We start from the raw sequence: 24337 nt of genomic DNA, 5'->3' as shown, positions 1-24337 counted from the left end.
TATTAAACTGTTATATTTTAGTATTTCTTGTAAGATTTTGTAAAAGTTGAGACAAAATAGAATTATACAGATAAAAGGTAGGATTGATATATCTATCACTAACCACTGTGTGTGGTTGAAATCCCCTATTTTAACACTAAACACTATTTTAAATTGCATAACATCAATATTTCATTCTTATAACAATTTGTACAAGTACATCGAAAAGAGAGGCCAACTTATAACATTACAAGTATCGGACTATATAAACTGGTACAAACTATATGTAAATAAACTGTAAAAAATCCCACTTACTGTTTACATATGCAATAACTGGAAAATAATTTCCAGTGTTGAGGGCAATAGGAAGGAAAAGAGTGAAAATTACAATCACACATGCTAGGTATAAAGAAAAAGGAGGAAAGATAGAACCTGAAAATCAAAGTGAACTATTGTGACCTGGTATTCATGAGCTATGAGGTCAGGATAGCTGTTGTAGAGCAGAGTATCTTCGGGGAGAGACAGAGAGAGAGACAGAGCAGAGAAGCAGAGAAGTAGAGAAGTAGAGAAGAGGGAGAGCAGAGCGGAGTAAAGGAAGAAGCGAGGAGAGACCTGAGATGTTTTGGAGGCAGGAGACTGCCTTTTATAAGCTAAGGGAGGTGCCTTCGTCGCGAAGGTAAGGGTGAAGGAAAAGATCGCGAAGAGACATAAAGTAGAGGGATATGACATAACAGAAAAAGACAAAAGTAAAAAGGAAAAAGAATATTCCCTTGGTCGGGAGTGAGGACAAAACGGCATCTGGGAATAGTATTTCTTTTATCGTCTTGTGTCGGTGGCTTTGTCGTTTCCTGTGTACTACAGTTGCTTTTTTGTCTTGTATATCAGTGGGAATAGTAACTTTTTTGTCTCATCTGTCGGTGGCTACAGAAGATTGTCGGCTTCTTTTCGTCTTATGCATCGGTGTGGATAGTGATTTGTTCGGTAGGTATGAGTCTTGTCGGTGCATCATAATCATGGTCTTTGGCTGCATTCTTCTGAATCATCCTCTTCTTCTTCGGGATCAGTTTCTTCAAGTGGGAAGTATTTATTGGTGTGTAATGGTGAAGATTGTACGGTTTCATCTGATGAGACCGATTTTCTTCCTGCTTCTGTAAAGATCTCTTTCATTTGTTGTTCCAGCATTTCTTTAGAAGCATTCGGGTCTGATTGGAGCATATTGCGTAAATATGTGGGAAAGTCGAATGAAGTATTGGCTGTATTATGGTCACTTGGACTTGGGTTATATATAGGTTTTTGTGGAGGTATTCTTTTGGAAACTATAGTTGTGAGATCCATATTAAAGATGTCCCACCATTTAACTGAGATGGTTTTTCCCAGTCTAGGAATATAGGTATGGTCGGCTGTATTATTAACAGAGATGGTATATTCCCGTTTCACAATCCATGAGAGTTGGTATAGTGCCACAAAGTATATGGGTGATTGTCAATATTATTATCACTATTATTGAACTGCACAAATTGTTCCTGCACTTTTTGGAAAGCAGGAGGTAAAATTGAAGTAGTTGATCCCCAAACTAAAAACCAATTTTTAAACCAGTTAGGGAATCGTTCGAAAATAGGTAATCTGAACTGGATATACCAGCTATGAGTATTATTTGGATTTTGATAATAAAACATTTTATGCCAGGCTTCTATATATTCGGCATATTTATAATATTTATATGAAAAATCAGGATTATATAATTTCTTTCCTTGAGCAGGATTGCAACCCCACTCATCATAAGAGAGTAATTTCTTAATCTGGATTTTGGAGTAAGCAATGACTCTAGTATTTTGTTGGTAGTAATGGACAACAGATATGGATCCTGTTTCCATGAGAATTGCTTCATAATATTCTCTGGTTTTGACTCCATTGGTTAGGTTCAAATGGTTTATTAAGTATAATAGAGCAAGTTTGATGGGGTCCATGTTTATATGGTGATCATCAATAGTGATATCCATAAGGTAGGCTCTTTCAATGTATGAAGACCTAGGAAAATTAGGCCTCTGATTGGATTTAGACTGTGCTTGAGAATAAGCAGGAGTCGATGTATTAGCTTCTGGGTAGGTAATTTGGTGAATAGGAGAATTGGAAGGTGAAAGGGTTGCCAAAGGCGGGAATTCACCTTCAAATGGTATTATATTCAGTGGGCGTTTTTCGTTGCGAGAATTGCTACGAGAACCCATGAGATTAGGTGGATGTGATAGAGTAGTATTATTTCTATTAGCTTCAAAGAGCTGTAGTGCAAGTGAAAGTGGTGATTCTTCGTCGTTGGCGTCAGTGTTGGCCCCCCTGCAAAAATTCACGGGTAAGAAAATCAGGAAGAGAATTGGAAGTCCCGAGAAGGTGTTCAATGGTAAAATCAAAGGCGGACAGAATAGCCCGCCAGCGGGCAAATATTTGTTTTGCAACGAGATTTTGAACATCTTTTTGCAGAATATCTTTAGCGGCTTTGCAATCCGTTCTTATGAGAAATTGTTGATTTAGAATATCACTCTGAAATTTTGTAACACAATGAACAATAGCAAGCAATTCTTTTTTGACCATAGAATAATTTTTCTGGGTTGGGTTCCAGGCTTTAGAAGTATACCTGAGCAGTTGTTCTTGATTATCAATGCGTTGCTTGAGAATACCACCCAAGCCTATTTCTGAAGCATCACATTCTATTATCTTGAAAGCATTAGGATGTGGAAGAGAAAGGTAAACAAGGGTTTTTACCTTTTGTTTAATTAGTTGAACTGCTTTAGTATGAATATTTGTCCAAGGTAGAGCATGCTTTTTTAATCTATCATGTAAAGGTTTAGCATCTATGGCAAGATTAGGATAGAAATCACTTACATAGTTTAAACATCTTAAGAACCTTTGAAGTTCTTTTTTATCTAGTATCTGATCAGGGAATTTATCAGCAAATTGTATGGATCGATCTATGGAGATAATGGTGCCATGATGAATCATATGTCCTAAAAACCTAATATTGGTTTTAAATAAAGTTATCTTTTTTGCCGATACAACTAATCCAGCATTCTGGACTGCATGTATAAAAGTATTAATATGTTTGATATGTTGATCTATGGATTCAGAAAAGATTAAAACATCATCAATATAAACTATCATGAATTGATAATAAGCATTAAAGACATCATTCATTATTTTCTGAAATTCTGATGGAGCATTTTTTAAACCAAATGGCATTACATTCCATTCATATTGTCCAAATGGTACATTAAATGCTGTTTTATATTTATCTTTTTCTTGAATTTGTATTTGCCAATATCCAGATTTCATATCAAATTTGGAAAAGATACAAGCATTGGCTACTCTATCTAATAAATCATTTTTATTAGAGATAGGATATCTAATCCATCTTAAAACTTTATTAAGAGGTTTATAGTTAATAACTAATCGAGGAACTCCTCGTTCTTTTTCAGCATTTTTATTGACATAGAAAGCTACACAGCTCCAAGGTGAAGAGCTTGGTCGTATTAACTTTTTTGTTTGTAGGTCATTAATTTCTGTTCTACACAAGTCTAATAAAGTAGTGTTCATTTGTATTGGTCTAGCTTTGGTAGGTATTTGTTTTTCATCAAATCCTTGTTCATATGGTAAACTAATACTGTGCTTTTTCCTTTCCCAAAAGGCATTGGGATGCTCACTGCATATAGAGGCCTCTATTTGCTGTTGGATTGCTTGAATCTTTTGTTGAATCAAAGGATCTTTTATTTGTTCTTCTATATACTTATATTTAATCTCTTGTTTTAAAGTACAAAGAAATTTTTCTTTATTCTGTAACTGACTTTTGACATTATTGATTTCCTTTAATTTTGGTTTATGAATAAAATCAAAGTGTATTGGTACATTTTGATAATTCGAAGATATTCCTGTTCGATCTATTGATAAAGGATATAGTAGTATAAGAAATGGGACTCCAAGTATAACTGCTTGACTTAATCCTTTGACCATAATAAATGGTGTATTAATACATTGGTGGTTATTACAGACAGAAGCATTAGATAATTTGTAATTGATAAAGAGTCTACTACCGTCTGCTGTATTTAAGATTTGAGTTGTCTTATCAAAATATTTTGAAGGTACTAAACCTTCATTGATGCAATTAAGGTCAGCCCCTGAGTCTATTAAGGCTGAGGTTTGAAAACTATAATCTTTTGCTACAATTATCTTGACTTGAACAAACCATTTTTGAATCATAATTTTATCTATCAAATTAACAGAGGGAATGGTTATCAGATGTGGTTTGGCTTCTGAAGTTTCTGGTATATCTTCTGGTGGATCAGGATCATATGTCATAAGCTGATCGAATTCTATTTCATCTGTATCTGTCTCTGGTTGAGATAGATGTTGTAATTCTAAAGTTTTGATCCTATTTTTCAATTGATATACTTCTTTTTTAACTTCTTTGATTTCTTGCTTTAAGTCGAAAATAGAAGGTTCTTTATGTTGAGAAGTATGTTGTTCACTTACTCTTTTCATAATAGAAGCAAAATTGTATTCATCAGGTGTTTTATTAATTGGAGGTGTCTTTGCTTTTGTTTTAGCTAATGTAATAAATTTAGTGATTACAGATCTTTTTTCTTCTGGATCTGTAATTTTTTCAATAATATCTAATATCAAATTATCTTCTTGAGTGAGCATATGAAGATTATGTATAGGTATAGGACAACTACAATTAGTATCTTTCATTTGATTGGATGATTTTGTGTCTGTTGAAGAATCTGAAGAATCAAATGATTCTGTCCATAAGAGATCATCCTTTTGAATATGGTCTATTTGTGATTCAGTAGAATCTGAAGATATTGAATCGTAATTGATTATATTGTATAATTTTGATTTGATCGAATCATCTAAATGTAATGATTCTATTTTCTTTTTTAATTTGCATTGGTGTTTGTAATGACCAACTTTTCCACATTTATAACATACTGGAAGTTTCTTTTTATTTTTTGTATTTGGAGAAAATTTATTTATAAATTTCTGTTTAGACTTTTTATATTGTTTATGTACTTTATTTGATTTGGATTTATCTTTGTCTTTTTTATATTTTTTCTTTTTCTTATATAACTTTTCAGGCATATTTTTCCTATCTATATGGTATCCAAATTGTTCACAGAAATCACCAAGTTCTTTACGCTTGGTAATTTATTGTTTATCTAACTGTCTTTTGAGTTTAAGATCAGTACATAAAGCTAATCCTTCAGCACATATTTCTACTGAGAGTTCTCCAAGTGTATAAGCTGAATATACTATAATTCCATTATGTTTCTTTTTAAGTCTATCTTTGACTTTTTCTGCAAATAAGTAAGGTAGACTAGCAATAAACTTTTCTTTCCAGTGGTCTAATTGACAATCTTCTCGTATTAATAATCTTGAGAAAAAGACATCCTTATACCATTTATAATGGGATAATGTAGGACAACGAAGATTAGATAGCAGATCTTCTGATCTTGCTGCTAATAATGCTGTACTGCCTACAAAATGAAGTGTAATGGTATATATTAAGGTGTTTACCGCATCACTTTCAGTATAAATTATTTCTTGATTTTGTTCATTTTCGGCAGTCCATTGTCTTGTATTTGTAAGAATTCTATTTTTGGTTTCATCATCAACATAGAAATCCCACCATCCTCTTAACCAGCCAGTGAATCCATTAACTATTGCTTTAGCAACCTCTTGGTCTGGGTTGCCTGCCATTTTGTTTGCAGATGCAAACATTGTCATGTGTCTCATGACATCTAATATTTTCAATTCAGATAAACTATCTATTGTCCAATTAACTATTGATCTTCCTGAATAGGAAACAACTTGTTGTATAGCATCTTCTTCAAGTTGGACATCAACAGGTGTAGGTCTTTTATAATATGGTAAAGCTGTAATTGGTTTCCAAGTTTTACCATAGGCTATCCTGTTTATATCAATAGGTGTAGTATCCATAAAAGTATTTTCTTGGTTTTGAATGTTGTCTTCTATAATTGGTTCTACTTCTTGGAGCATCATTGTTTCCTGCTCTAGTATTTTGGATTTTCCTTTATCTGAAGATTCTGGTAATGGAACAGGTATATTTGGTGTAGGAATACTGAGTTTGGGAGAAGGAATTCCTTTTATGTCTAATTGAGATAATTTGGCTATTAATTGATCCATTAAGGTTTTATTATTTTCACCAATATGAAATTTATCTTTATTCAACTCTGGAGGTGGTTTGAACAGGACTGCTTTAGGAAGGGAAGGAGTTACCTCCTTCGAGACTAATCTTTCTATACGTTCTGCTTGTTTTCCTAAAGACTGCATATATAAATTAGTATAATTGTTTTGTTCCACAATATGGGGAATAAGCTCTTGTTTTTTACCTATTTCTTTGGGTAAAACTTTATATGGTGTGGCAATTATATCATATAATGATTGTGGTGGTTCTCCTTTATTTGATGGAGTTACTCCTTCGAGTATTATACCTTTTTCAGGAGGGTGTGTACTAGCAGTAGTAGTACCATCTGTGCTGATATATGTTTTTTCTTCTAAAGTTTGAAGATTATCAATTGAAGGAATATTTATTTTATATTGAATACATATTTCTTTTAACCATATAAAAAATCCTTTTGTTTCTCTTTCTTTTTTGAGAAATTTATTATATTTTTTATGCAGTAATTCTATTAATCTAGGTTGAAAGGTTTGAAGATACCATTTTCTAATATTTTGATTTTCTGAAGAAAGATAATCTTTTTTAAGATAATCAATATTAATTTTCTTCTTTTTTCTTTCTAATTTAGCGGCTAAATATGCTGCTATATATTCATCATCATATATGTTATTGGTATTTATTTTTTCTTCTGTATTATCTTCTATTTGTAATGTAAGTATTTAAATTCCTCTACATTGGGTTCAGGAATATATGTAGGAAGAACTACATGATCAGCCGTTCTTCTTACTCCTTGTAATTGGAAGTCTGAAGATGGTGTAGGTTGTGAAGAAGAAGGAAGTATGATGATATCAGGAGTAGTATGACATGATTTTCTAGGGGGTATTAATGGTTTTTTATTTCTTTTCCTATTAATATCTATATCATCCTTAACCCTAGACTGTTGGAATTTTATTTCAATATTTCCATCTGGATGTTCAATTATTTGGTTTGGAACATTATTTCTAGGTGCTTCTTGGGGTTGGTTTGCATGTTGTAATGCCCAAGACTGAGGTAGAATAATATCGGACCAAGTAATTGTTTTGGGTACAATTGTATGTGATTTTTCTATATTTGTTTGAAATAATATAGTTTGATCTTTTTTATCAACTTCCATAATATTTGGACAAAGGGTATTCATTACTTTGTAATAAATTCTATATACTATTGCTAAATTCTGAGAACCATGCATCATATTAAATCCATGAGTTTTCAAATTTATAGATAATATATCTAATATGTTTGGATATGTTAAAGAAACGGAAAAATTTGAAAAGCAATTGAAATATATTGGTCCACTACATAGGTTGGATTCTACCATACCTAGGAGTGAATCTGCAAAGTTATTGTGTCTTGTATCTCTTAGGCATACAAGCACAGAAGTGTTTAACCCTAGTCGAGTTAAAGGTTTAATGGCTATTTGAATTAACCCAATGTGCAAATATTTATAATTATTCTCTTTATGTTTTTCAATAATTTTTCTTGATAGTAGTTGAAAGTCTTCTTGGTTCTAAGTTACGGATAGACTTTCTTCTACGGTTTTTATAGCATAACCTAATTTAAATTTAAATGATCCTTTTTGATAAATATCTTTTATTGGTACCTTAGGAATATTCCAATTTTGGATATGATCTTCAATATCATTTATAATAATCTGTTCCTTTTTTTTAACCCTTAATGTCTGAGGTTGAGTTGCAGTATTACCTTTAAGATTCCTAATTAAAGTTGCCATCTGTAGGTTGCGGATAATGACAATCTGGACGATCAAGGGTCCAACGTGTTCCCCTAAGCGGCTCTTCCTGGCCTTGGCGGGTACTTTGCCTAGACTTGTCCTTTCGGCTCTTCCTGGCCGCGGCTTTGATACCAAAACGCCGCGGAATCTATAAAAACATTTATATATATTTTAGAGTAAGTATGTAAATATTAAACTGTTATATTTTAGTATTTCTTGTAAGATTTTGTAAAAGTTGAGACAAAATAGAATTATACAGATAAAGAGTAGGATTGATATATCTATCACTAACCACTGTGTGTGGTTGAAATCCCCTATTTTAAAACTAAACACTATTGTAAATTGCATAACATCAATATTTCATTCTTATAACAATTTGTACAAGTACATCGAAAAGAGAGGCAAACTTATAACATTACAAGCATCGGACTGTATATAAACTGGTACAAACTATATGTAAATAAACTGTAAAAAATCACACTTACTGTTTACATATGCAATAACTGGAAAATAGTTTCCAGTGTTGAGGGCAATAGGAAGGAAGAGAGTGAAGATTACAATCACACATGCTAGGTATAAAGAAAAAGGATGAAAGATAGAACCTGAAAATCAAAGTGAACTATTGTGACCTGGTATTCATGAGCTATGAGGTCAGGATAGCTGTTGTAGAGCAGAGTATCTTCGGGGAGAGAGAGAGAGAGAGAGAAGAGAAGCAGAGAAGCAGAGAAGTAGAGAAGTAGAGAAGAGGGAGAGCAGAGCAGAGTAAGGGAAGAAGCGAGGAGAGACCTGAGATGTTTTGGAGGCAGGAGACTGCCTTTTATAAGCTAAGGGAGGTGCTTTCGTCGCGAAGGTAAGGGTGAAGGAAAAGAACACGAAGAGACATAGAGTAGAGGGATATGACATAAAAGCAAAAGACAAAAGTAAAAAGGAAAAAGAATATTCTCTTGGTCGGGAGTGAGGACAAAACGGCATCTGGGAATAGTATTTCTTTTATCGTCTTGTGTCGGTGGCTTTGTCGTTTCCTATGTACTACAGTTGCTTTTTTGTCTTGTATATCAGTGGGAATAGTAACTTTTTTGTCTCATCTGTCGGTGACTACAGGAGATTGTCGGCTTCTTTTCGTCTTATGCATCGGTGAGGATAGTGATTTGTTCGGCAGGTATGAGTCTTGTCGGTGCATCATAATCATGGTCTTTGGTTGCATTCTTCTGGATCATCCTCTTCTTTTTCGGGATCAGTTTCTTCAAGTGGGAAGTATTTATTGGTGTGTAATGGTGAAGATTGTACGGTTTCATCTGATGAGACCGGTTTTCTTCCTGCTTCTGCAAAGATCTCTTTCATTTGTTGTTCCAGCATTTCTTTAGAAGCATTCGGGTTTGATTGGAGCATATTGCGTAAATATGTGAGAAAATCGAATGAAGTATTGGCTGTATTATGGCCACTTGGACCTGGGTTATATATAGGTTTTTGTGGAGGTATTCTTTTGGGAATTATAGTTGTGGGATCCATATTAAAGATGTCCCACCATTTAACTGAGATGGTTTTTCCCAGTCTGGAAATATAGGTATGATCGGCCGTATTATTAACAGAGATGGTATATTCCCATTTCATAATCCATGGGAGTTGGTATAGTGCCACAAAGTATAGGTGATTGTCAATATTATTATCACTATTATTGAACTGCACAAATTGTTCCTGCACTTTTTGGAAAGCAGGAGGTAAAATTGCAGTTGTTGATCCCCAAACTAAAAACCAATTTTTAAACCAGTTAGGGAATCGTTCGAAAATAGGTAATCTGAACTGGATATACCAGCTATGAATATTATTTGGATTTTGATAATAAAACATTTTATGCCAGGCTTCTATATATTCGGCATATTTATAATATTTATATGAAAAATCAGGATTATGTAATTTCTTTCCTTGAGCAGGATTGCAACCCCACTTATCATAAGAGAGTAATTTCTTAATCTGGATTTTGGAGTAAGCAATGACTCTAGTATTTTGTTGGTAGTAATGGACAACAGATATGGATCCTGCTTCCATGAGAATGGCTTCATAATATTCTCTGGTTTTGACTCTATTGGTTGGGTTCAAATGGTTTATTAAGTATAATGGAACAAGTTTGATGGGATCCATATTTATATGGTGATCATCAATAGTGATATCCATAAGGTAGGCTCTTTCAATGTATGAAGACCTAGGAAAATTAAGCCTCTGATTGGATTTAGACTGTGCTTGAGAATAAGCAGGAGTCGATGTATTAGCTTCTGGGTAGGTAATTTGGTGAATAGGAGAATTGGAAGGTGAAAGGGTTGCCAAAGGCGAGAATTCACCTTCAAATGGTATTATATTCAGTAGGCGTTTTTTGTTGCGAGAATTGCTACGAGAACCCATGAGATTAGGTGGATGTGATAGAGTAGTATTATTTCTATTAGCTTCAAAGAGCTGTAGTGCAAGTGAAAATGGTGATTCTTCGTCGTTGGCGTCAGTGTTGCCCCCCTGCAAAAATTCACGGGTAAGAAAATCAAGAAGAGAATTGGAAGTCTCGAGAAGGTGTTCAATGGTAAAATCAAAGGCGAACAGAATAGCCTCCCAGCGGGCAAATATTTGTTTTGCAACGAGATTTTGAACATCTTTTTGCAGAATATCTTTAGCGGCTTTGCAATCCGCTCTTATGAGAAATTGTTGATTTAGAATATCACTCTGAAATTTTGTAACACAATGAACAATAGCAAGTAATTCTTTTTTGACCATAGAATAATTTTTCTGGGTTGGGTTCCAGGCTTTAGAAGTATACCTGAGCAGTTGTTCTTGATTATCAATGCGTTGCTTGAGAATACCACCCAAGCCTATTTCTGAGGCATCACATTCTATTATCTTGAAAGCATTAGGATGTGGAAGAGAAAGGCAAACAAGGGTTTTTACCTTTTGTTTAATTAGTTGAACTGCTTTAGTATGAATATTTGTCCAAGGTAGAGCATGCTTTTTTAATCTATCATGTAAAGGTTTAGCATCTATGGCAAGATTAGGATAGAAATCACTTACATAGTTTAAACATCCTAAGAACCTTTGAAGTTCTTTCTTATCTAGTATCTGATCAGGGAATTTATCAGCAAATTGTATGGATCGATCTATGGGGATAATGGTGCCATGATGAATCATATGTCCTAAAAACCTAATATTGGTTTTAAATGAAGTTATCTTTTTTGCCGATACAACTAATCTAGCATTCTGGACTGCATGTATAAAAGTATTAATATGTTTGATATGTTGATCTATGGATTCAGAAAAGATTAAAACATCATCAATATAAACTATCATGAATTGATAATAAACATTAAAGACATCATTCATTATTTTTTGAAATTCTGATGGAGCATTTTTTAAACCAAATGGCATTACATTCCATTCATATTGCCCAAATGGTACATTAAATGCTATTTTATATTTATCTTGTTCTTGAATTTGTATTTGCCAATATCCAGATTTCATATCAAATTTGAAAAAGATACAAGCATTGGCTACTCTATCTAATAAATCTTTTTTATTAGGGATAGGATATCTAATCCATCTTAAAACTTTATTAAGAGGTTTATAGTTAATAACTAATCGAGGAACTCCTCGTTCTTTTTCAGCATTTCTATTGACATAGAAAGCTGCACAGCTCCAAGGTGAAGAGCTTGGTCATATTAACTTTTTTGTTTGTAGGTCATTAATTTCTGTTCTACACATGTCTAATAAAGTAGTGTTCATTTGTATTGGTCTAGCTTTGGTAGGTATTTGTTTTTCATCAAATCCTTGTTCATATGGTAGACTAATACTGTGCTTTTTCCTTTCCCAAAAGGCATTAGGATGCTCACTGCATATAGAGGTTTCTATTTGTTGTTGGATTGCTTGAATCTTTTATTGAATCAAAGGATTATTTATTTGTTCTTTTATATACTTATATTTAATCTCTTGTTTTAAAGTACAAAGAAATTTTTCTTTATTCTGTAACTGACTTTTGACATTATTGATTTCCTTTAATTTTGGTATCAGAGCCAAACTTACAATATATATATATATATATATATAGGAAAAATATCCTATCAGCCCAATAGCGTATTGCTACAGTAAACACTAACGGCTCAGAATGAATCGGGACCGATCTGACGATCCTGGATGTCCGGTAGTGTTTGAAGTTTATTTTATTTTTACAAATCGGAATGATCTGAAATTTGGAGCGTGTGTACATAAAAACTAGGAACCTTCGAAAAATATAAAAAAAATATTTTACATGAAAAAAATTGACCAAAGTACCACTGTAAAGTTGCGAGGGTATTTTTGTCAAAAAATAATTTGCGGAGTATTTTTTTTATATTTTTATTAGGTGCGCCTTGATGAGAAGAACGTACACCTAAAATTTCAAGTGATTTGGATTAATAGAAAAAAATTAAAATTCAAACAAGAAAAGAGGTCGTGACCGTCAAATCGGCCCAGATTCAATCTGGGCCATTGGCGTTTACTGTAGCGGTCAGCTAGTGGGCGTACTGAATTCACTCTCATATATATATATATATATATATATATATATATATATATATATATATATATATATATATATATATATATATATATAAGTTAAGACTTTTTTTGGCCAAAAGTGTCCAAAACACTTAAAAAAACATACAATTTTGTCTGCTAGGGGTACTGACTACATGGATATCATAATCAACCTGTTGCTTTTTTTGGCCTTTTTTAATTTTTTGTTCATCAAACTGGTTTTAATAACTGATTCCAGTTTCATGGTCCAAATTTAAGACAGCGATTCTTGAGCCTCATGTGCATTTGTCTTTTAGAAATATTGCGCATTGCAACATATGTAAGCAATTCAACTCTTGCTCTCAACACATACAGTTTCCCTTCACAAAATCAATAATGATTTGTTTTCAATAAATAAATTGTTGCCTAAGCACTAAGAATCAAAATTACGTAAATGCAAGAAAGAAATAGCATCCATCAACACGCATGAACACAATGAGGTAGCCCTTTCTAAGAGCCAAAAGCTCCCAGTCTGTAGGAAAGGGATCTTCAAGCTGCCAAGGAGCCTCCGGCTTTGTCTAGCATGGGTGAGGGCCATGGCATTAGTTCAAAGAAAGCAAATTTGGCATAGAATTTGACCATTTTAAGTAGAAGCCCACTCTCAGGGAGAATTCGACTTCTGAGGTTCAGGTACGCACAAGAAATAAAATGCTGCTAAGGCAGTGCAAGGAGTGAACATTCCTAACACTTGGTCGAATCCAATTAGATAAGCATAAAAAGAATCTGATGATAACATAGAAAATAAATAAATAATCAGGGTATGAGTAGTAACATAAAAGTTCCATAGATGTTTGAGCATCAAACCATCTCAAAAAATCTCATGACAGAATTCTTCCAATCTTACCCAGTAACTCTAATTTTCTTCTTCTTTGTCCGGCCTATCCAATCCGCGAATTCTATAGTGTTTGGCACCTGCAATGTCAAAGAGCACCTGGCTAGTTGTATCAGATGTTCCATCTAGACCATAAAATATGTAAATATAGGATTGTGATAAGAAAAAAAGGATTGTGATAAGAAAAAAAGGATTGTGAAGTTCAAAGCTAATGCATGAATATGTGATAGATATGCAGCCAGATAATGACAGTTCCATATGGCGTTTCAAACAACAAATCAACATAGAAAATGATAAAATGACTTAGCTTATGAAATTTTAAGGAAAATCACAAGCAAAAGAACAAAACCAAATTAGATATATCCCATGGTTCACATGAACAAAATCCCCTTACCGTTGCAGAAAGTAGGACTATATTGACATGTCTAGGAAGCATGATAATGACTTCTTCCCATACAACACCTCTTTCTACATCATTTACATAGTGCACTTCATCAAATATAACCTGTTTCACCAAATAATGTCAAGACATCCGCAAATCAGAAATATCTACAAGAAAGTGCTGATTTTATTTGAATAAGTGAGCCTACAAAATAGCTAATAATTTATTTTATTTAAAAAATAAAAAATAAAAAACTAGTAGCAGCCTTCTTAGAAGAAAAGAAAAGAACAGAGAGATCAATGAAACCAGAAACCATATGAGAAAGAGCTCCTTTACCCATTCTATGTCACGTATAATATCAGCACCTCTATATAGCATTGACCTTAAAATTTCAGTGGTCATGATAAGGCAAGAAGCTTCTGGCCTCAAGCTCACATCCCCAGTAAGGAGACCGACATCAAATTTTCCACAGAAATCTCTATACTTTTGATTGCTGATGGTCTTTATAGGAGCAGTATATACAGCTCGAGTGCAATGCTGCATCAAATACATGTATTTATAATAATAATAGGCAAAAAAACAAAAAGTCAGATGGAGATCATGGTAAAAGAAAAGTAGACAATAATAAGGCTTTCTAGCATGCAAAAAGCAAATGAATAACAGGTGGGTGCAGTTTGTATAAGGCCGAGGCTCTAAACAATCAAAGTAAAGCCCACCTTCAAATAGTATCAAGAAATGTGGTTTCAATACTAGAAATCTTTGTGATAGCCTTAAAATATATTTTCATCTCTAATTATAAAATTTAAAGCTTCAAAAATAGTGTAGATCGAGCAGATCTGTAAAAATATGAAAATCTTGAAAATTGACGGTCCAAAAATGTATTACAAGATGCACTGTTTCAAAAACTTGAAATCCATTTTTTTCTCATGTCCATGCATCTTGAGGTCGAGAGGTTCAATTTGAGGATTTTGGGCATCAAAACAACCTCTTCTAGTGAAACTTTTTAGGTTAACCCTAATTTGATAGTTTAGAGCCTCGCACTTATATAAACTTTTTCCATAACAGGTAGGGTTGGTTCAAATATTTTCCTGCAATGGTTATAAACACTGATTGACAATGAAGAAATTAATAATATGCCAAGTTTTAAATATTTGAGCACAGTATTAGCTCGACACTAGACACTTCATATGGGCTTTGGTATCGCTTGTCAACACTAAGGCATGAGTAGACAGACTAAACACTGACCTGACACGTGACCGTATGTGTCAGGTGACATCATCAACTCTGAGTACCATATTGACACTTATTATAGAAGTGTTGTCCATTTTTTTATCACTTAAGATGAAGTACCCAAGCGGTAGATTGGGCAAACATCATTGTGAGGCCATGGGTTCAAGCTCCACCCATGTACACTTTTAGTGCCGTTTTTTTTAATCAATAAAACCATTTTTTTCCCTTAATTATCACCAAAATGAGGCAGTAGGGGATGAATCTCATGACCTTTTGTTAGTGCAACATCGCCACTTCCATCAAGTGCCCTCATGTTTTTATGAAAATGTTGGTGTATATATTCTACATAACTTTTAACAAAGTAAAAAGTTGGCATCTTAATGCACAACTGGATAATTGAACCCTAGACGTCTTTCTCCAATGACTCTAAAATGCACAGCTGTCATCTAGGTCACTCAAGCTGTTTTATTTACTTTTGGGAATTGCTGTATATGAACTATTTATAGAGTAATACAGCATACGGACATGTTGTGGAAGTACGGGGTCTTTGGCCCCATGTACTAGCACCTAGACATGTACGGGGTCTTTGGCCCAACGTACTAGACACCTAGACATGTACGGGATCTTTGGCCCAACGTACTAGACACCTAGACATATACTAAATACCAACACCCATGTTGGTGTCCAGGTAGCACTGTTTTAAAGTTACATCTAGTCTCCAACCCAAAGGTATATTGGAAATGCCTGTATTGCACTAGAATCACTTGCAAGTGCATTCGCAATACGAAACAGTATGAAACAAAAAGTAATATTGTTTGCCAACAGTTAATTTCTATTTGAAGCAAATGAGATTCTATTAAAATGCATATACATGGAAGGAACTTGAGGCCAGTTTTGATAAAATATTCTATTAGCTTTAGAATGGCTGCACTAATTTTCAAAGCGAAAACCAAGAAGATACTCGAGAAATCTCTGACTCAAAAAACTCTACTGTTCAGCATTCATGGTTAAATGGGATGTGTCAAAAGAGGTGTATCCAGTAAATAGGAGGAAAACATTCAAAGCATATTTTTGGAACTAGTAAGGGGGGAAGAAAGGGTGTAATCCTTATGTCACATTTCTATTATAAAATGTTCCTTCTTCAAAGTAGTTGTTAGTACATCACAGAGAAACAACTGATTAACGTTGAGAAGGGAAACCACAACAAGATCAAAGACATGCTCATTAAACATGGGACTACCTAAATCTTAAATTTTAGACTCCCTACACCACTCAAAATCCTCTGCAGAGTAAAGGTAACACCGCAACCAACTTGTAACAGTTTGACAATTGATTGCCTTCCCAATCCATGGAGCTAATATCACTATATCAGGAAATATAATAGAACATTTTTGACACTATAAAGCATTACGGTATAAGAAAATGAGTCATAGTCAAGAATCTTAATGAAAACTATGGGGCAAAGAAGCAAGTTATACAATTCCTCTATCATAATGGAGGGCGAAAACAATTTACAAGTAGGAAATAGAGGTTAAAAAGTTTAAGAGACTCATACTTTTGATGCCAATGCAAAGGCATACTCCGCAACAACCGTTTTTCCAGCCGAAGTATGGGCAGCCACAAAGACAGATTCTCCTCTTTCAAGATAATAGATAGCCTGGTTTCACATTGTGAGAAAAAACAAAGGTAACAATATCAGTATATATTAAATTTCATTGGTCGACAATACTCATATAGCATGGGTCATAACCTTACATTGGCGAGTTTTATAAATGAAAAACTCAGGATGTATACAAGTTTTTCCTTGCATATAGTTTTTCATGTTGATTAAACAAGTAAATCATCTTCTCCAGTTGGGTAGACAACAAAGCTGAGTTTGATTCCCATCCCATTATGGGAACTTCATTTCCTTTTCTTTTTTTTTAATTCTTCGCACGAAATTTTGAAAAAACCACAAGTTTTCCAAGTTAACTATTTCACTTGATTAGTTGACTCGATTTTGGCAGTGACTGAGTCGGCAACTGAGCTCAAGCTTCAGAACGCTGCTCCAGATGATGTGTATCAACTATTAAGAAGCTCTAGGACTAGATAAAGATACAGGAAGAGTGCAGAACTCAACCTACCTCCTTTTGAAATTTATCCAATTCAAAAGGAAACTCAAGTGCCATATCTGGGAAAAGTTGATGACAATTTTTTGAGATGCCTTCGGTCCTTCCAATAAGGGCCCAAGCCTGCACAAAATCAAGGTCTGCTAAATTAATGAAAAGCACATATATCTAACATCACTGACAATGAAACAAAAAATCAATCCACAAACAAGAGTGGCCTGTTGATGGAATAGAAACATATGGTGCAATGAACTAAGAACTGGTTTTTGCTCTTAAAATTCCCGAAAAGTTTACAACACCAAGTACAGCAAGTTTTGTGAGAAATGGTGATGGATATCGAGCGGCTCCCAAAATAACCAAATATAAACAATGTCAGCTTTTGCAAAAGGAAAACTAGAAGGCTTCACGAAGGGTGTTCTTAAGATCAGTAAATTCAAGGTAAAAAGAAGATAATTAAGAGGAAATAAATAATCCTATGGAAACTTCTACGGAGAAGAAATCCAGAGAGAAGGTGTAAAAGTTAGAACAACTAACGGTCAAGGAGGTACACATTAAAATCTCACAGAAGATCATAGAAGTTCTGAAAAGGCAGGTGTGCACTCATTATATACCCAAAGTTGGGAGTGGAGATATGCAAAAAAATCTCACAGCAGTTACTAGAAGTTCTGAAAAGGCAGGTATGCAACATGATACACCCCAAGTCAGGAGCGCTAACAGTTGGATGACAAGAAAGATTTATATGTATTAATGGTGATACAGGAGAAACAGTGCAAGAAGGAAGGGCGATAACTTCTAGAAGTATTGGTGTCAACTGAAACAGGCATCTGGACTTTCATTCATTATATTCAAGTTGCATCTGCACCACACAAAATATCATCTACTCATGTAAAAAAGGAAACAACTAGCATATATACCATACCTCCTTATGCGGTCGATCATGGGCCTCACTATCCATCGTTAGCTTTGATCCTTCCTGTTGATCATGGAGTATCTCATCCAAAAGTATGGAATCAGACCTGGCAGGAGTACTTGCAGCTTCATCTGGCTTTGATTCTTCCTGTTGATCATGGAGTATCTCATCCAAAAGTATGGAATCAGACCTGGCAGGAGTACTTGCAACTTCATCTGGCTTTGATTCTTCCTGTTGATCATGGAGTATCTCATCCAAAAGTATGGAATCAGACCTGGCAGGAGTACTTGCAACTTCATCCTCCTTTTCACCCTCAGATCCTGACATATTTGAATCTGCTTCTACAGAATTTCCTAAACAAAACACAACATTCTATCACTGGGAACCCTAGAGCTAGAAAATTACATTTTAAACAAATAGATGAATATAAAATTTGAGAACCACTTCACAGTCACAAAGATAGAGAAAGATTCTCCTAAATATCGGAGTCTAATAAGTAGTTAGAAGCAATAATACAGTTCAATCCATAAATAACTTTACGAAATGAGGCCAATCAACAAGTGTTCCAACCTCAATACCGTCAAAAGGGAAAAAAGAACTCCCACAAGCCAAGCCCCACTCTCAATAGATAAGCGCTCCATCATATCAGGTTATGTTGATTCAAACTGTTCATGATCCATACAAGGAAAGGTTTTTGGTAAAGATTAGGTTAGATGGACATATATGAGGAAGGATTAAAGCTAAATAGAAAGTGGAAAAGGGGAATTATCATAAACTGCCTAATCAGAATGCATGGATGGCCAAGGTTTTTCTATGAGGAAGATGGCTCATAGAAGGTTATCAGTGAATAAAAGTAATAAAATGAGGATGATCTTTCTCAATGAGAGTAAGTAGAAGGGAACACTCAAGTAAAACCTGAAACGGTACAACAAGGTATGATAGGGAAAAATATCCTACTTTGTGTGCTATTCATTCAACAATCAACAACAACCAAAATAAAATATAATGCCAAAGCATTCGAAGCCAAATTATGTAGGGTCATAAAGCAGTCTCAAGTGAGCAAGTCTTGGTACAGAAGGGAAAGGACAACAGGAAAAGGCTAACATGAGACAACTTAAGCAATAACTACATTGAATAGGGAGTGGTAGCAGCCATCATCAATGTAGTCGAAAGGTTCTGTGAATTTAGATGGCAACCATGACATGTTCTGATATTTCTTATCTTTGGCACGAATGTTTTTACATTCAGCTTGGCTCTTTCTTAAATTGATTTACTAACTGTAAAAGATATTACAAGTAAGCAAGGTATTTCAGAGCACCACAACTGAAATGCTATGGACGCTAAGTTCCTAGAAAAAGTTATCAAGCCACAAATGTTCAGATATAGTTGTAAAAAACCTGAATATGTGAGCTTTCCTTAGTACAACTTAATGGTTAAATATCAATATATCCACTAGGAAGAAGAAATACAAAATAAGTAGCCCGTAGTTAAAATAAGGATAATTCTAGTATTTATGAAATCTATTACCAATCATCAATCCTCAAATTATTCTCCCTGCCAAACATTCGTGCAGCTAAAACAATACCAAGAAAGTTTTAGTATTAATTATTGCTTACCAACGCTCTCTTCATCACCTTCGCTTTGCACAAAATCTTCTTCCCAAGCTTTCTTAAATAAATCATCAAATTGCACAGACAACCTATTCTGTGAACAAAGAGAAAACATATCAAAAGTTTCAAGTTAAGGCATTCATAATGGTTGTCAACATGTACTGATTGCTGCACCGGCATTCAAATCGAATTAATAATTGCATTTTGAATTCCTCCGCAAATATCAAGGACTGCTTCCTTGAGAACAAGATAAGTAATAATAATAATGACATAAAAGTAAAAGTAAGGTCATTAGTCAATTTATGGGATAAGGTCCGAAGAAATTAGCAAGGGGCAGGTGTGCGGATGGTACAAGTCATTCGCGAAAAAATCCAAGTTCTTGGAAGTAACACAAGACTACCAGCATCTTTCCACACAAGGGATCTTGCATTCTTTATTTTTCTTTTTTTTTTTCCTGAGAATGACCCTTAATGCTCTTGACAATTGGACACTGTTTAAAAACATAGGCCAGGGCTAAGAATAGCTAGGCTTTTACGCCCAAGTTACCCAATCTGACCCTATCAGGTCCCGAGACAGATTGATCATTTTTCCAACAAAAAAATTAATAATTTCTTTAAAAACCGCCACCTAGGGGCAAGTCCCAAGGTTTTACCTCTGGACTCACCAGGCCTCTGACGCAAGCTGAACCGCACGAGTCCTGACCTGAGTCAGGGAATTTTTAAACACTGATTTGACATAAGAACTTGGGAATTTTAATCAATATGCAGCCCAAACTAAAAATGTACTTGGAACATCCCACTCTGGCATGAGGTAAACTGCCAGCATAAATATAAGAAAAGTTTAGAGAATTAGTTATAAAAAATGAAATTTTATTCCTGTGACATAATACATATCATAGACAACTTTATGGCAGAAGCAATAGAGGAAGAGAGAGAGAGAACACCCTAGCAAAAGAAAGAGATCTGGGCCCTTAACAGAACATGATAGACAATTTTATGGGCAAAACTCAAAACCAATAGAGAAAGAAGAGAAAACAGCCTCACAGAAGAAAGAGATCTGGGCCCTTAAAAGAAGCATTCAGGTTATTGCTTCGAGCAGAGGAACTACTGGAGAGAACAAAGCAGCGCCCTTTTTCGAAAATCCGAAAGGGTGTGGGTCAAGTTCACTCATGAGCTCTTTGAAGACGATGTGAAATAAATTATCATTAAGTGGAAGTGCGGGATTAAGCCCCCCATAAAGTATGTTAGTAAATAATTTAAACAATACACATTATAAAGAGAGAAGCTACAAAGGTTTGTACTGAATCTATTTTAAGAACATACCATATTGTCATCTGAGGAGTTTTGCGTTGATTTTTGTTCCTGGATACTCTTCCATGTGCATGAAAATTCCTTCACAAATATAGAGATTAATTAATATTATAATAAAAGCGGAACAAAACTACTGTCACTACACGATATATGTACAAAATTAAACATAAACGTAGAGTCCTGAGTATGTCATATATGTACCTTAAGGCTGCCAAGATCCAATCCTTGTTTGAAGCTAGGAGGAATTTCCTGAGCTGGACCACCCTCAAGAACTTCACGCACCCACTCCCCATTGCAAGCACCCTCGGGTATGTTTTGTTCGGGATTTTGAGAAAATTCTAAACCACCAGGATGAAATGGGCGACTGTTGATGCTACCTCTAACAAAGTCCTTAGCAGGACCAGGCATTCGCAGCATAGAAGAGGGATCTTGAGCTCCTTCCATTAATTCTTTTAACGCTATCTAGAAAGATACAGAGCAAAGGTCAGTGAGCGATGCAAAAAACAAAGCTTCGAAAGAATAAATTCTCTATTCACCATCTACACATTAGGATCCAATATTTGGAAAGATGGGTGATGCAAGCTTCTTTCTTAAAGAGAACCATAAAAAAAAAAAAGAGTTTTCTTCGAAAGGAGATGAAGCTTGGATGTGGATTCGATACGATATTAAAATGCACTATCGCTAAATAGCTGGGTTCTGAGCAACAATGGATAATCGTTGTGACTCATCTATTAGTTTTTGTGGGAGTGGGGATCATGAAGATTCAAAAACAAGTTTCTTCATTTTTAAAGGAATTTACTTAAGATTACATAAAACCAATGCGCAAAATTTCAAGAAAGCAACTAAAAGATGCCAAATCTTCAGGTTTCCGATAAAATTTTAATTTGACCAATGTGTAGATGCTGGTAAACGAAACTGTATCTAAAAGAACAAGAGCTCATTTTCATCATTTTTGGCCCAAATTCAGCTTGCATATCAGGTCGAAAAAAGTGAAAATCAGAGTTTTAAACTTTTAAAGACACGCATATGAAACAAACAATCAAATTCAGAATATCACATGGACTTGCTCCTTTTGGGTTGAAATTTCAAAATGGATTTTAGATTCTCCTCCATAGCCTAAATACTACAGACAACATAGAAACTCAACATCCATTTTGCAAATCTCAGAATTCAAAATTTCCTATTACAAAGATAAGTGAAAGAGAAAGAGAGGAGGCGAAGAGGTAAAAGCATGCAATTAAGGTACTTTTTGTGAATTCGGGATCCATGTCTTCTCAGACAGTTGGCATTTAAGAGGAAACTCATTCATTTTGCCTTCATTCTCTGCAACTCCCCTCTTACTGCGCTTAAAAGGTAGTTCCCACAATGGAACCACCATTGACCTTGGCACTGATGGTTCAAGGTGCACCTTCGCCTTATTAAACCAGTCAAAATCCCACTGTTTACCGCACTTTTCTGGTGAAAATTCATCACTATCCAATTCAGGAAAGAGGAAATCATCCTCCAAATCCTTCTTAATGGTTTCTACATCCTCTGGCTCCAATGCATGGGCCTGTATAATTTCAGACATCAATCACAATACCTAAATTCATGCAATCTTGAAAAAACTCACGAAGTTCCAATCTCAAAATGAAGCTCAAAACCCCAAATTCAATAAATCTTCAGGAAAACCCATCTTTGGAGTTCCAGCCTCGAATAGAAACTCAAATCCTAAATTCAAGAATCTCTAGGAAACTGATATTTGAAGCTTCAATTTCATAGAAACAACTAGAATTTGAATTTTCTGACTTTGGTTTCAGTTGAACCAAATGCAGAACCAAAAAATGGGATTTCATATAGCACGCCATGATTCAAACCTTTTTTAATTTATCAATAACAAACAGAGATAAATTTTGAACTTCTGACCAGAATGGCAAAGAAATTCCGAGTAGTGGGTCGACGGAAGTTTAATCAAATATCAAAGCTCTCAATATCAACAAAAATTTCTACAAATCCAAATAAATTCTGTCCTAATTCAGTGACATTTTTAGTTGCAGCGATGCTGAGCAGTGCAATAAAGCTTACTAACCAGGACAAGATTAGACAGCGAGTTTAGCACATTTGGTCGATCAAATGGTGGAAGAGGCTCAACTCTGAGATGACCACTGTATCCAGTGAAGTTGACACGAAAAGCAATCTCATTTGCCGGAGAGATCCTCTCCATTGCTGGTTCTGGAGCACAATTGACGACGATCTCATGAGAATTTCTAGAGAAACAAGACCAGGAGGACCAAAACAAGTACCCTTGAATATAAGGAAATAGAGTGAGTGTGTTCTAGAAATGCTTGGCCTTAGAGAGAGAATAGAGATGTGAGAGAATGCAAAAGCAACCGCAACAGTTGAGCTTGGCCCTAGAGAGAAAGAGAGATTGGCCGTGAAGAAGATAGAGAGAATACAACTTAGCCTTGAAAAGAGAGAGAAAGCTTGGCCTTGAGAAGAACCTAGAGAGAGAAAGCTTGGCCTTAAGAGAGAGAGAGATTGGCCGTACAGAATGGAAAATAATGGAGAGAGAGAGCTTGGCCTTGTGAAAATATCTAGAGAGAGAAAGCTCGGCCTTGAAGAGAGAGAAAGGTGGATTTAAAAAGGCGGGAGGAAGAGAGAAGGGCCATGGTTTGCTTCTCTAACGAGGAGAGAAGTGAGAGGCCCAAAAAGAATAAATTAGTTCCGGACGGACTCCTTTTTACGGAACAGAAACCTAAGGCCCCACAGTCACCGTTTATTCTTGCGTCTGTGGGTGTGATGAGTTGTTCCTCTTTTTCTAAGGCACTTGGATTCTAATTCTTGGTTTCTGTGAAGCCGAGGTCTTATATAAAAAAGCAAAATATCGCTTTAAAAACTCATATAACAAAATTAAAAAAAAAATTATATACGATTGCACCATAAAATCCATAAAAAAAAGTTATTTTAAGGTTGAAAAACCCTCTAATTAATCATCTTGACATCGACATATATAAATATAAAAAAATAAAAAATATTTTGAACCTTAAAAATAGTGCACCTTGCAATACAATATCCAGGCCATGCATTTTAAAAAAAATTATATGTTTATAGGTCTACTTGATTTTAACCATTTATTGAGTTTAAAATTTTATAATTAGATATAAAAATAGATTCTCAAATAATTCTAAGAATTTTTTAGACCGAAATTACATGCTATGATAAATTTAGAGGTGCACCTTAATTGGATTTTTAAAGTTTCAACCTTATAGAAACCACACCAAAAAAAAAAAGTAGGTTTTTAATGTGGAAAATGGTTCGATAGGGATGCAGCCCCTATCAAAAGCAACCAAACCACCACCTCTTAAGTCATCAAAAATTACAATTCCATCATTAGAAAACCTTTACATCGATTATCTCGGCTTTAACATTATGGCTGTGAAAAATTTTAAGATTTTAAG

At 34.7% G+C, this 24337-nt stretch overlaps 1 protein-coding gene across 3 annotated transcripts in view; it reads right to left on the bottom strand.

Moving 5' to 3' along the window:
- LOC18437824 (RNA helicase, ATP-dependent, SK12/DOB1 protein) overlaps positions 1–23564 on the bottom strand; it is a 41042-nt gene extending 17478 nt beyond the window's left edge. For 2 of the 3 annotated variants that reach the window (XM_088873330.1, XM_088873331.1), the window contains exons 1-11: positions 22969–23564; positions 22147–22452; positions 21102–21362; positions 20913–20981; positions 19597–19684; positions 17990–18333; positions 17086–17193; positions 16518–16619; positions 14069–14269; positions 13745–13855; positions 13363–13430 (exon numbers count right to left, since the gene is read on the bottom strand). In XM_088873330.1, coding sequence (XP_088729456.1) covers positions 13363–13430; positions 13745–13855; positions 14069–14269; positions 16518–16619; positions 17086–17193; positions 17990–18333; positions 19597–19684; positions 20913–20981; positions 21102–21362; positions 22147–22452; positions 22969–23103 — 1793 coding nt within the window. In that variant the 5' untranslated portion in view covers positions 23104–23564. Of the gene's footprint in view, positions 1–4962; positions 8083–13362; positions 13431–13744; positions 13856–14068; positions 14270–16517; positions 16620–17085; positions 17194–17989; positions 18334–19596; positions 19685–20912; positions 20982–21101; positions 21363–22146; positions 22453–22968 lie in introns of those variants that run through there. The other variant, XM_088873332.1, reaches the window with a different exon arrangement.
- Positions 23565–24337: the final 773 nt, after the last annotated feature.

Source organism: Amborella trichopoda, chromosome 8, assembly GCF_054954075.1.
Source record: "Amborella trichopoda isolate Santa Cruz 75 chromosome 8, AtrichopodaSantaCruz75HAP2 v2.0, whole genome shotgun sequence".
In the NCBI taxonomy this organism is placed as follows: domain Eukaryota; kingdom Viridiplantae; phylum Streptophyta; class Magnoliopsida; order Amborellales; family Amborellaceae; genus Amborella; species Amborella trichopoda.
The sequence above is the reverse complement of the archived record's forward strand: the minus strand, read 5'-3'. Positions and strand labels throughout refer to the sequence as shown.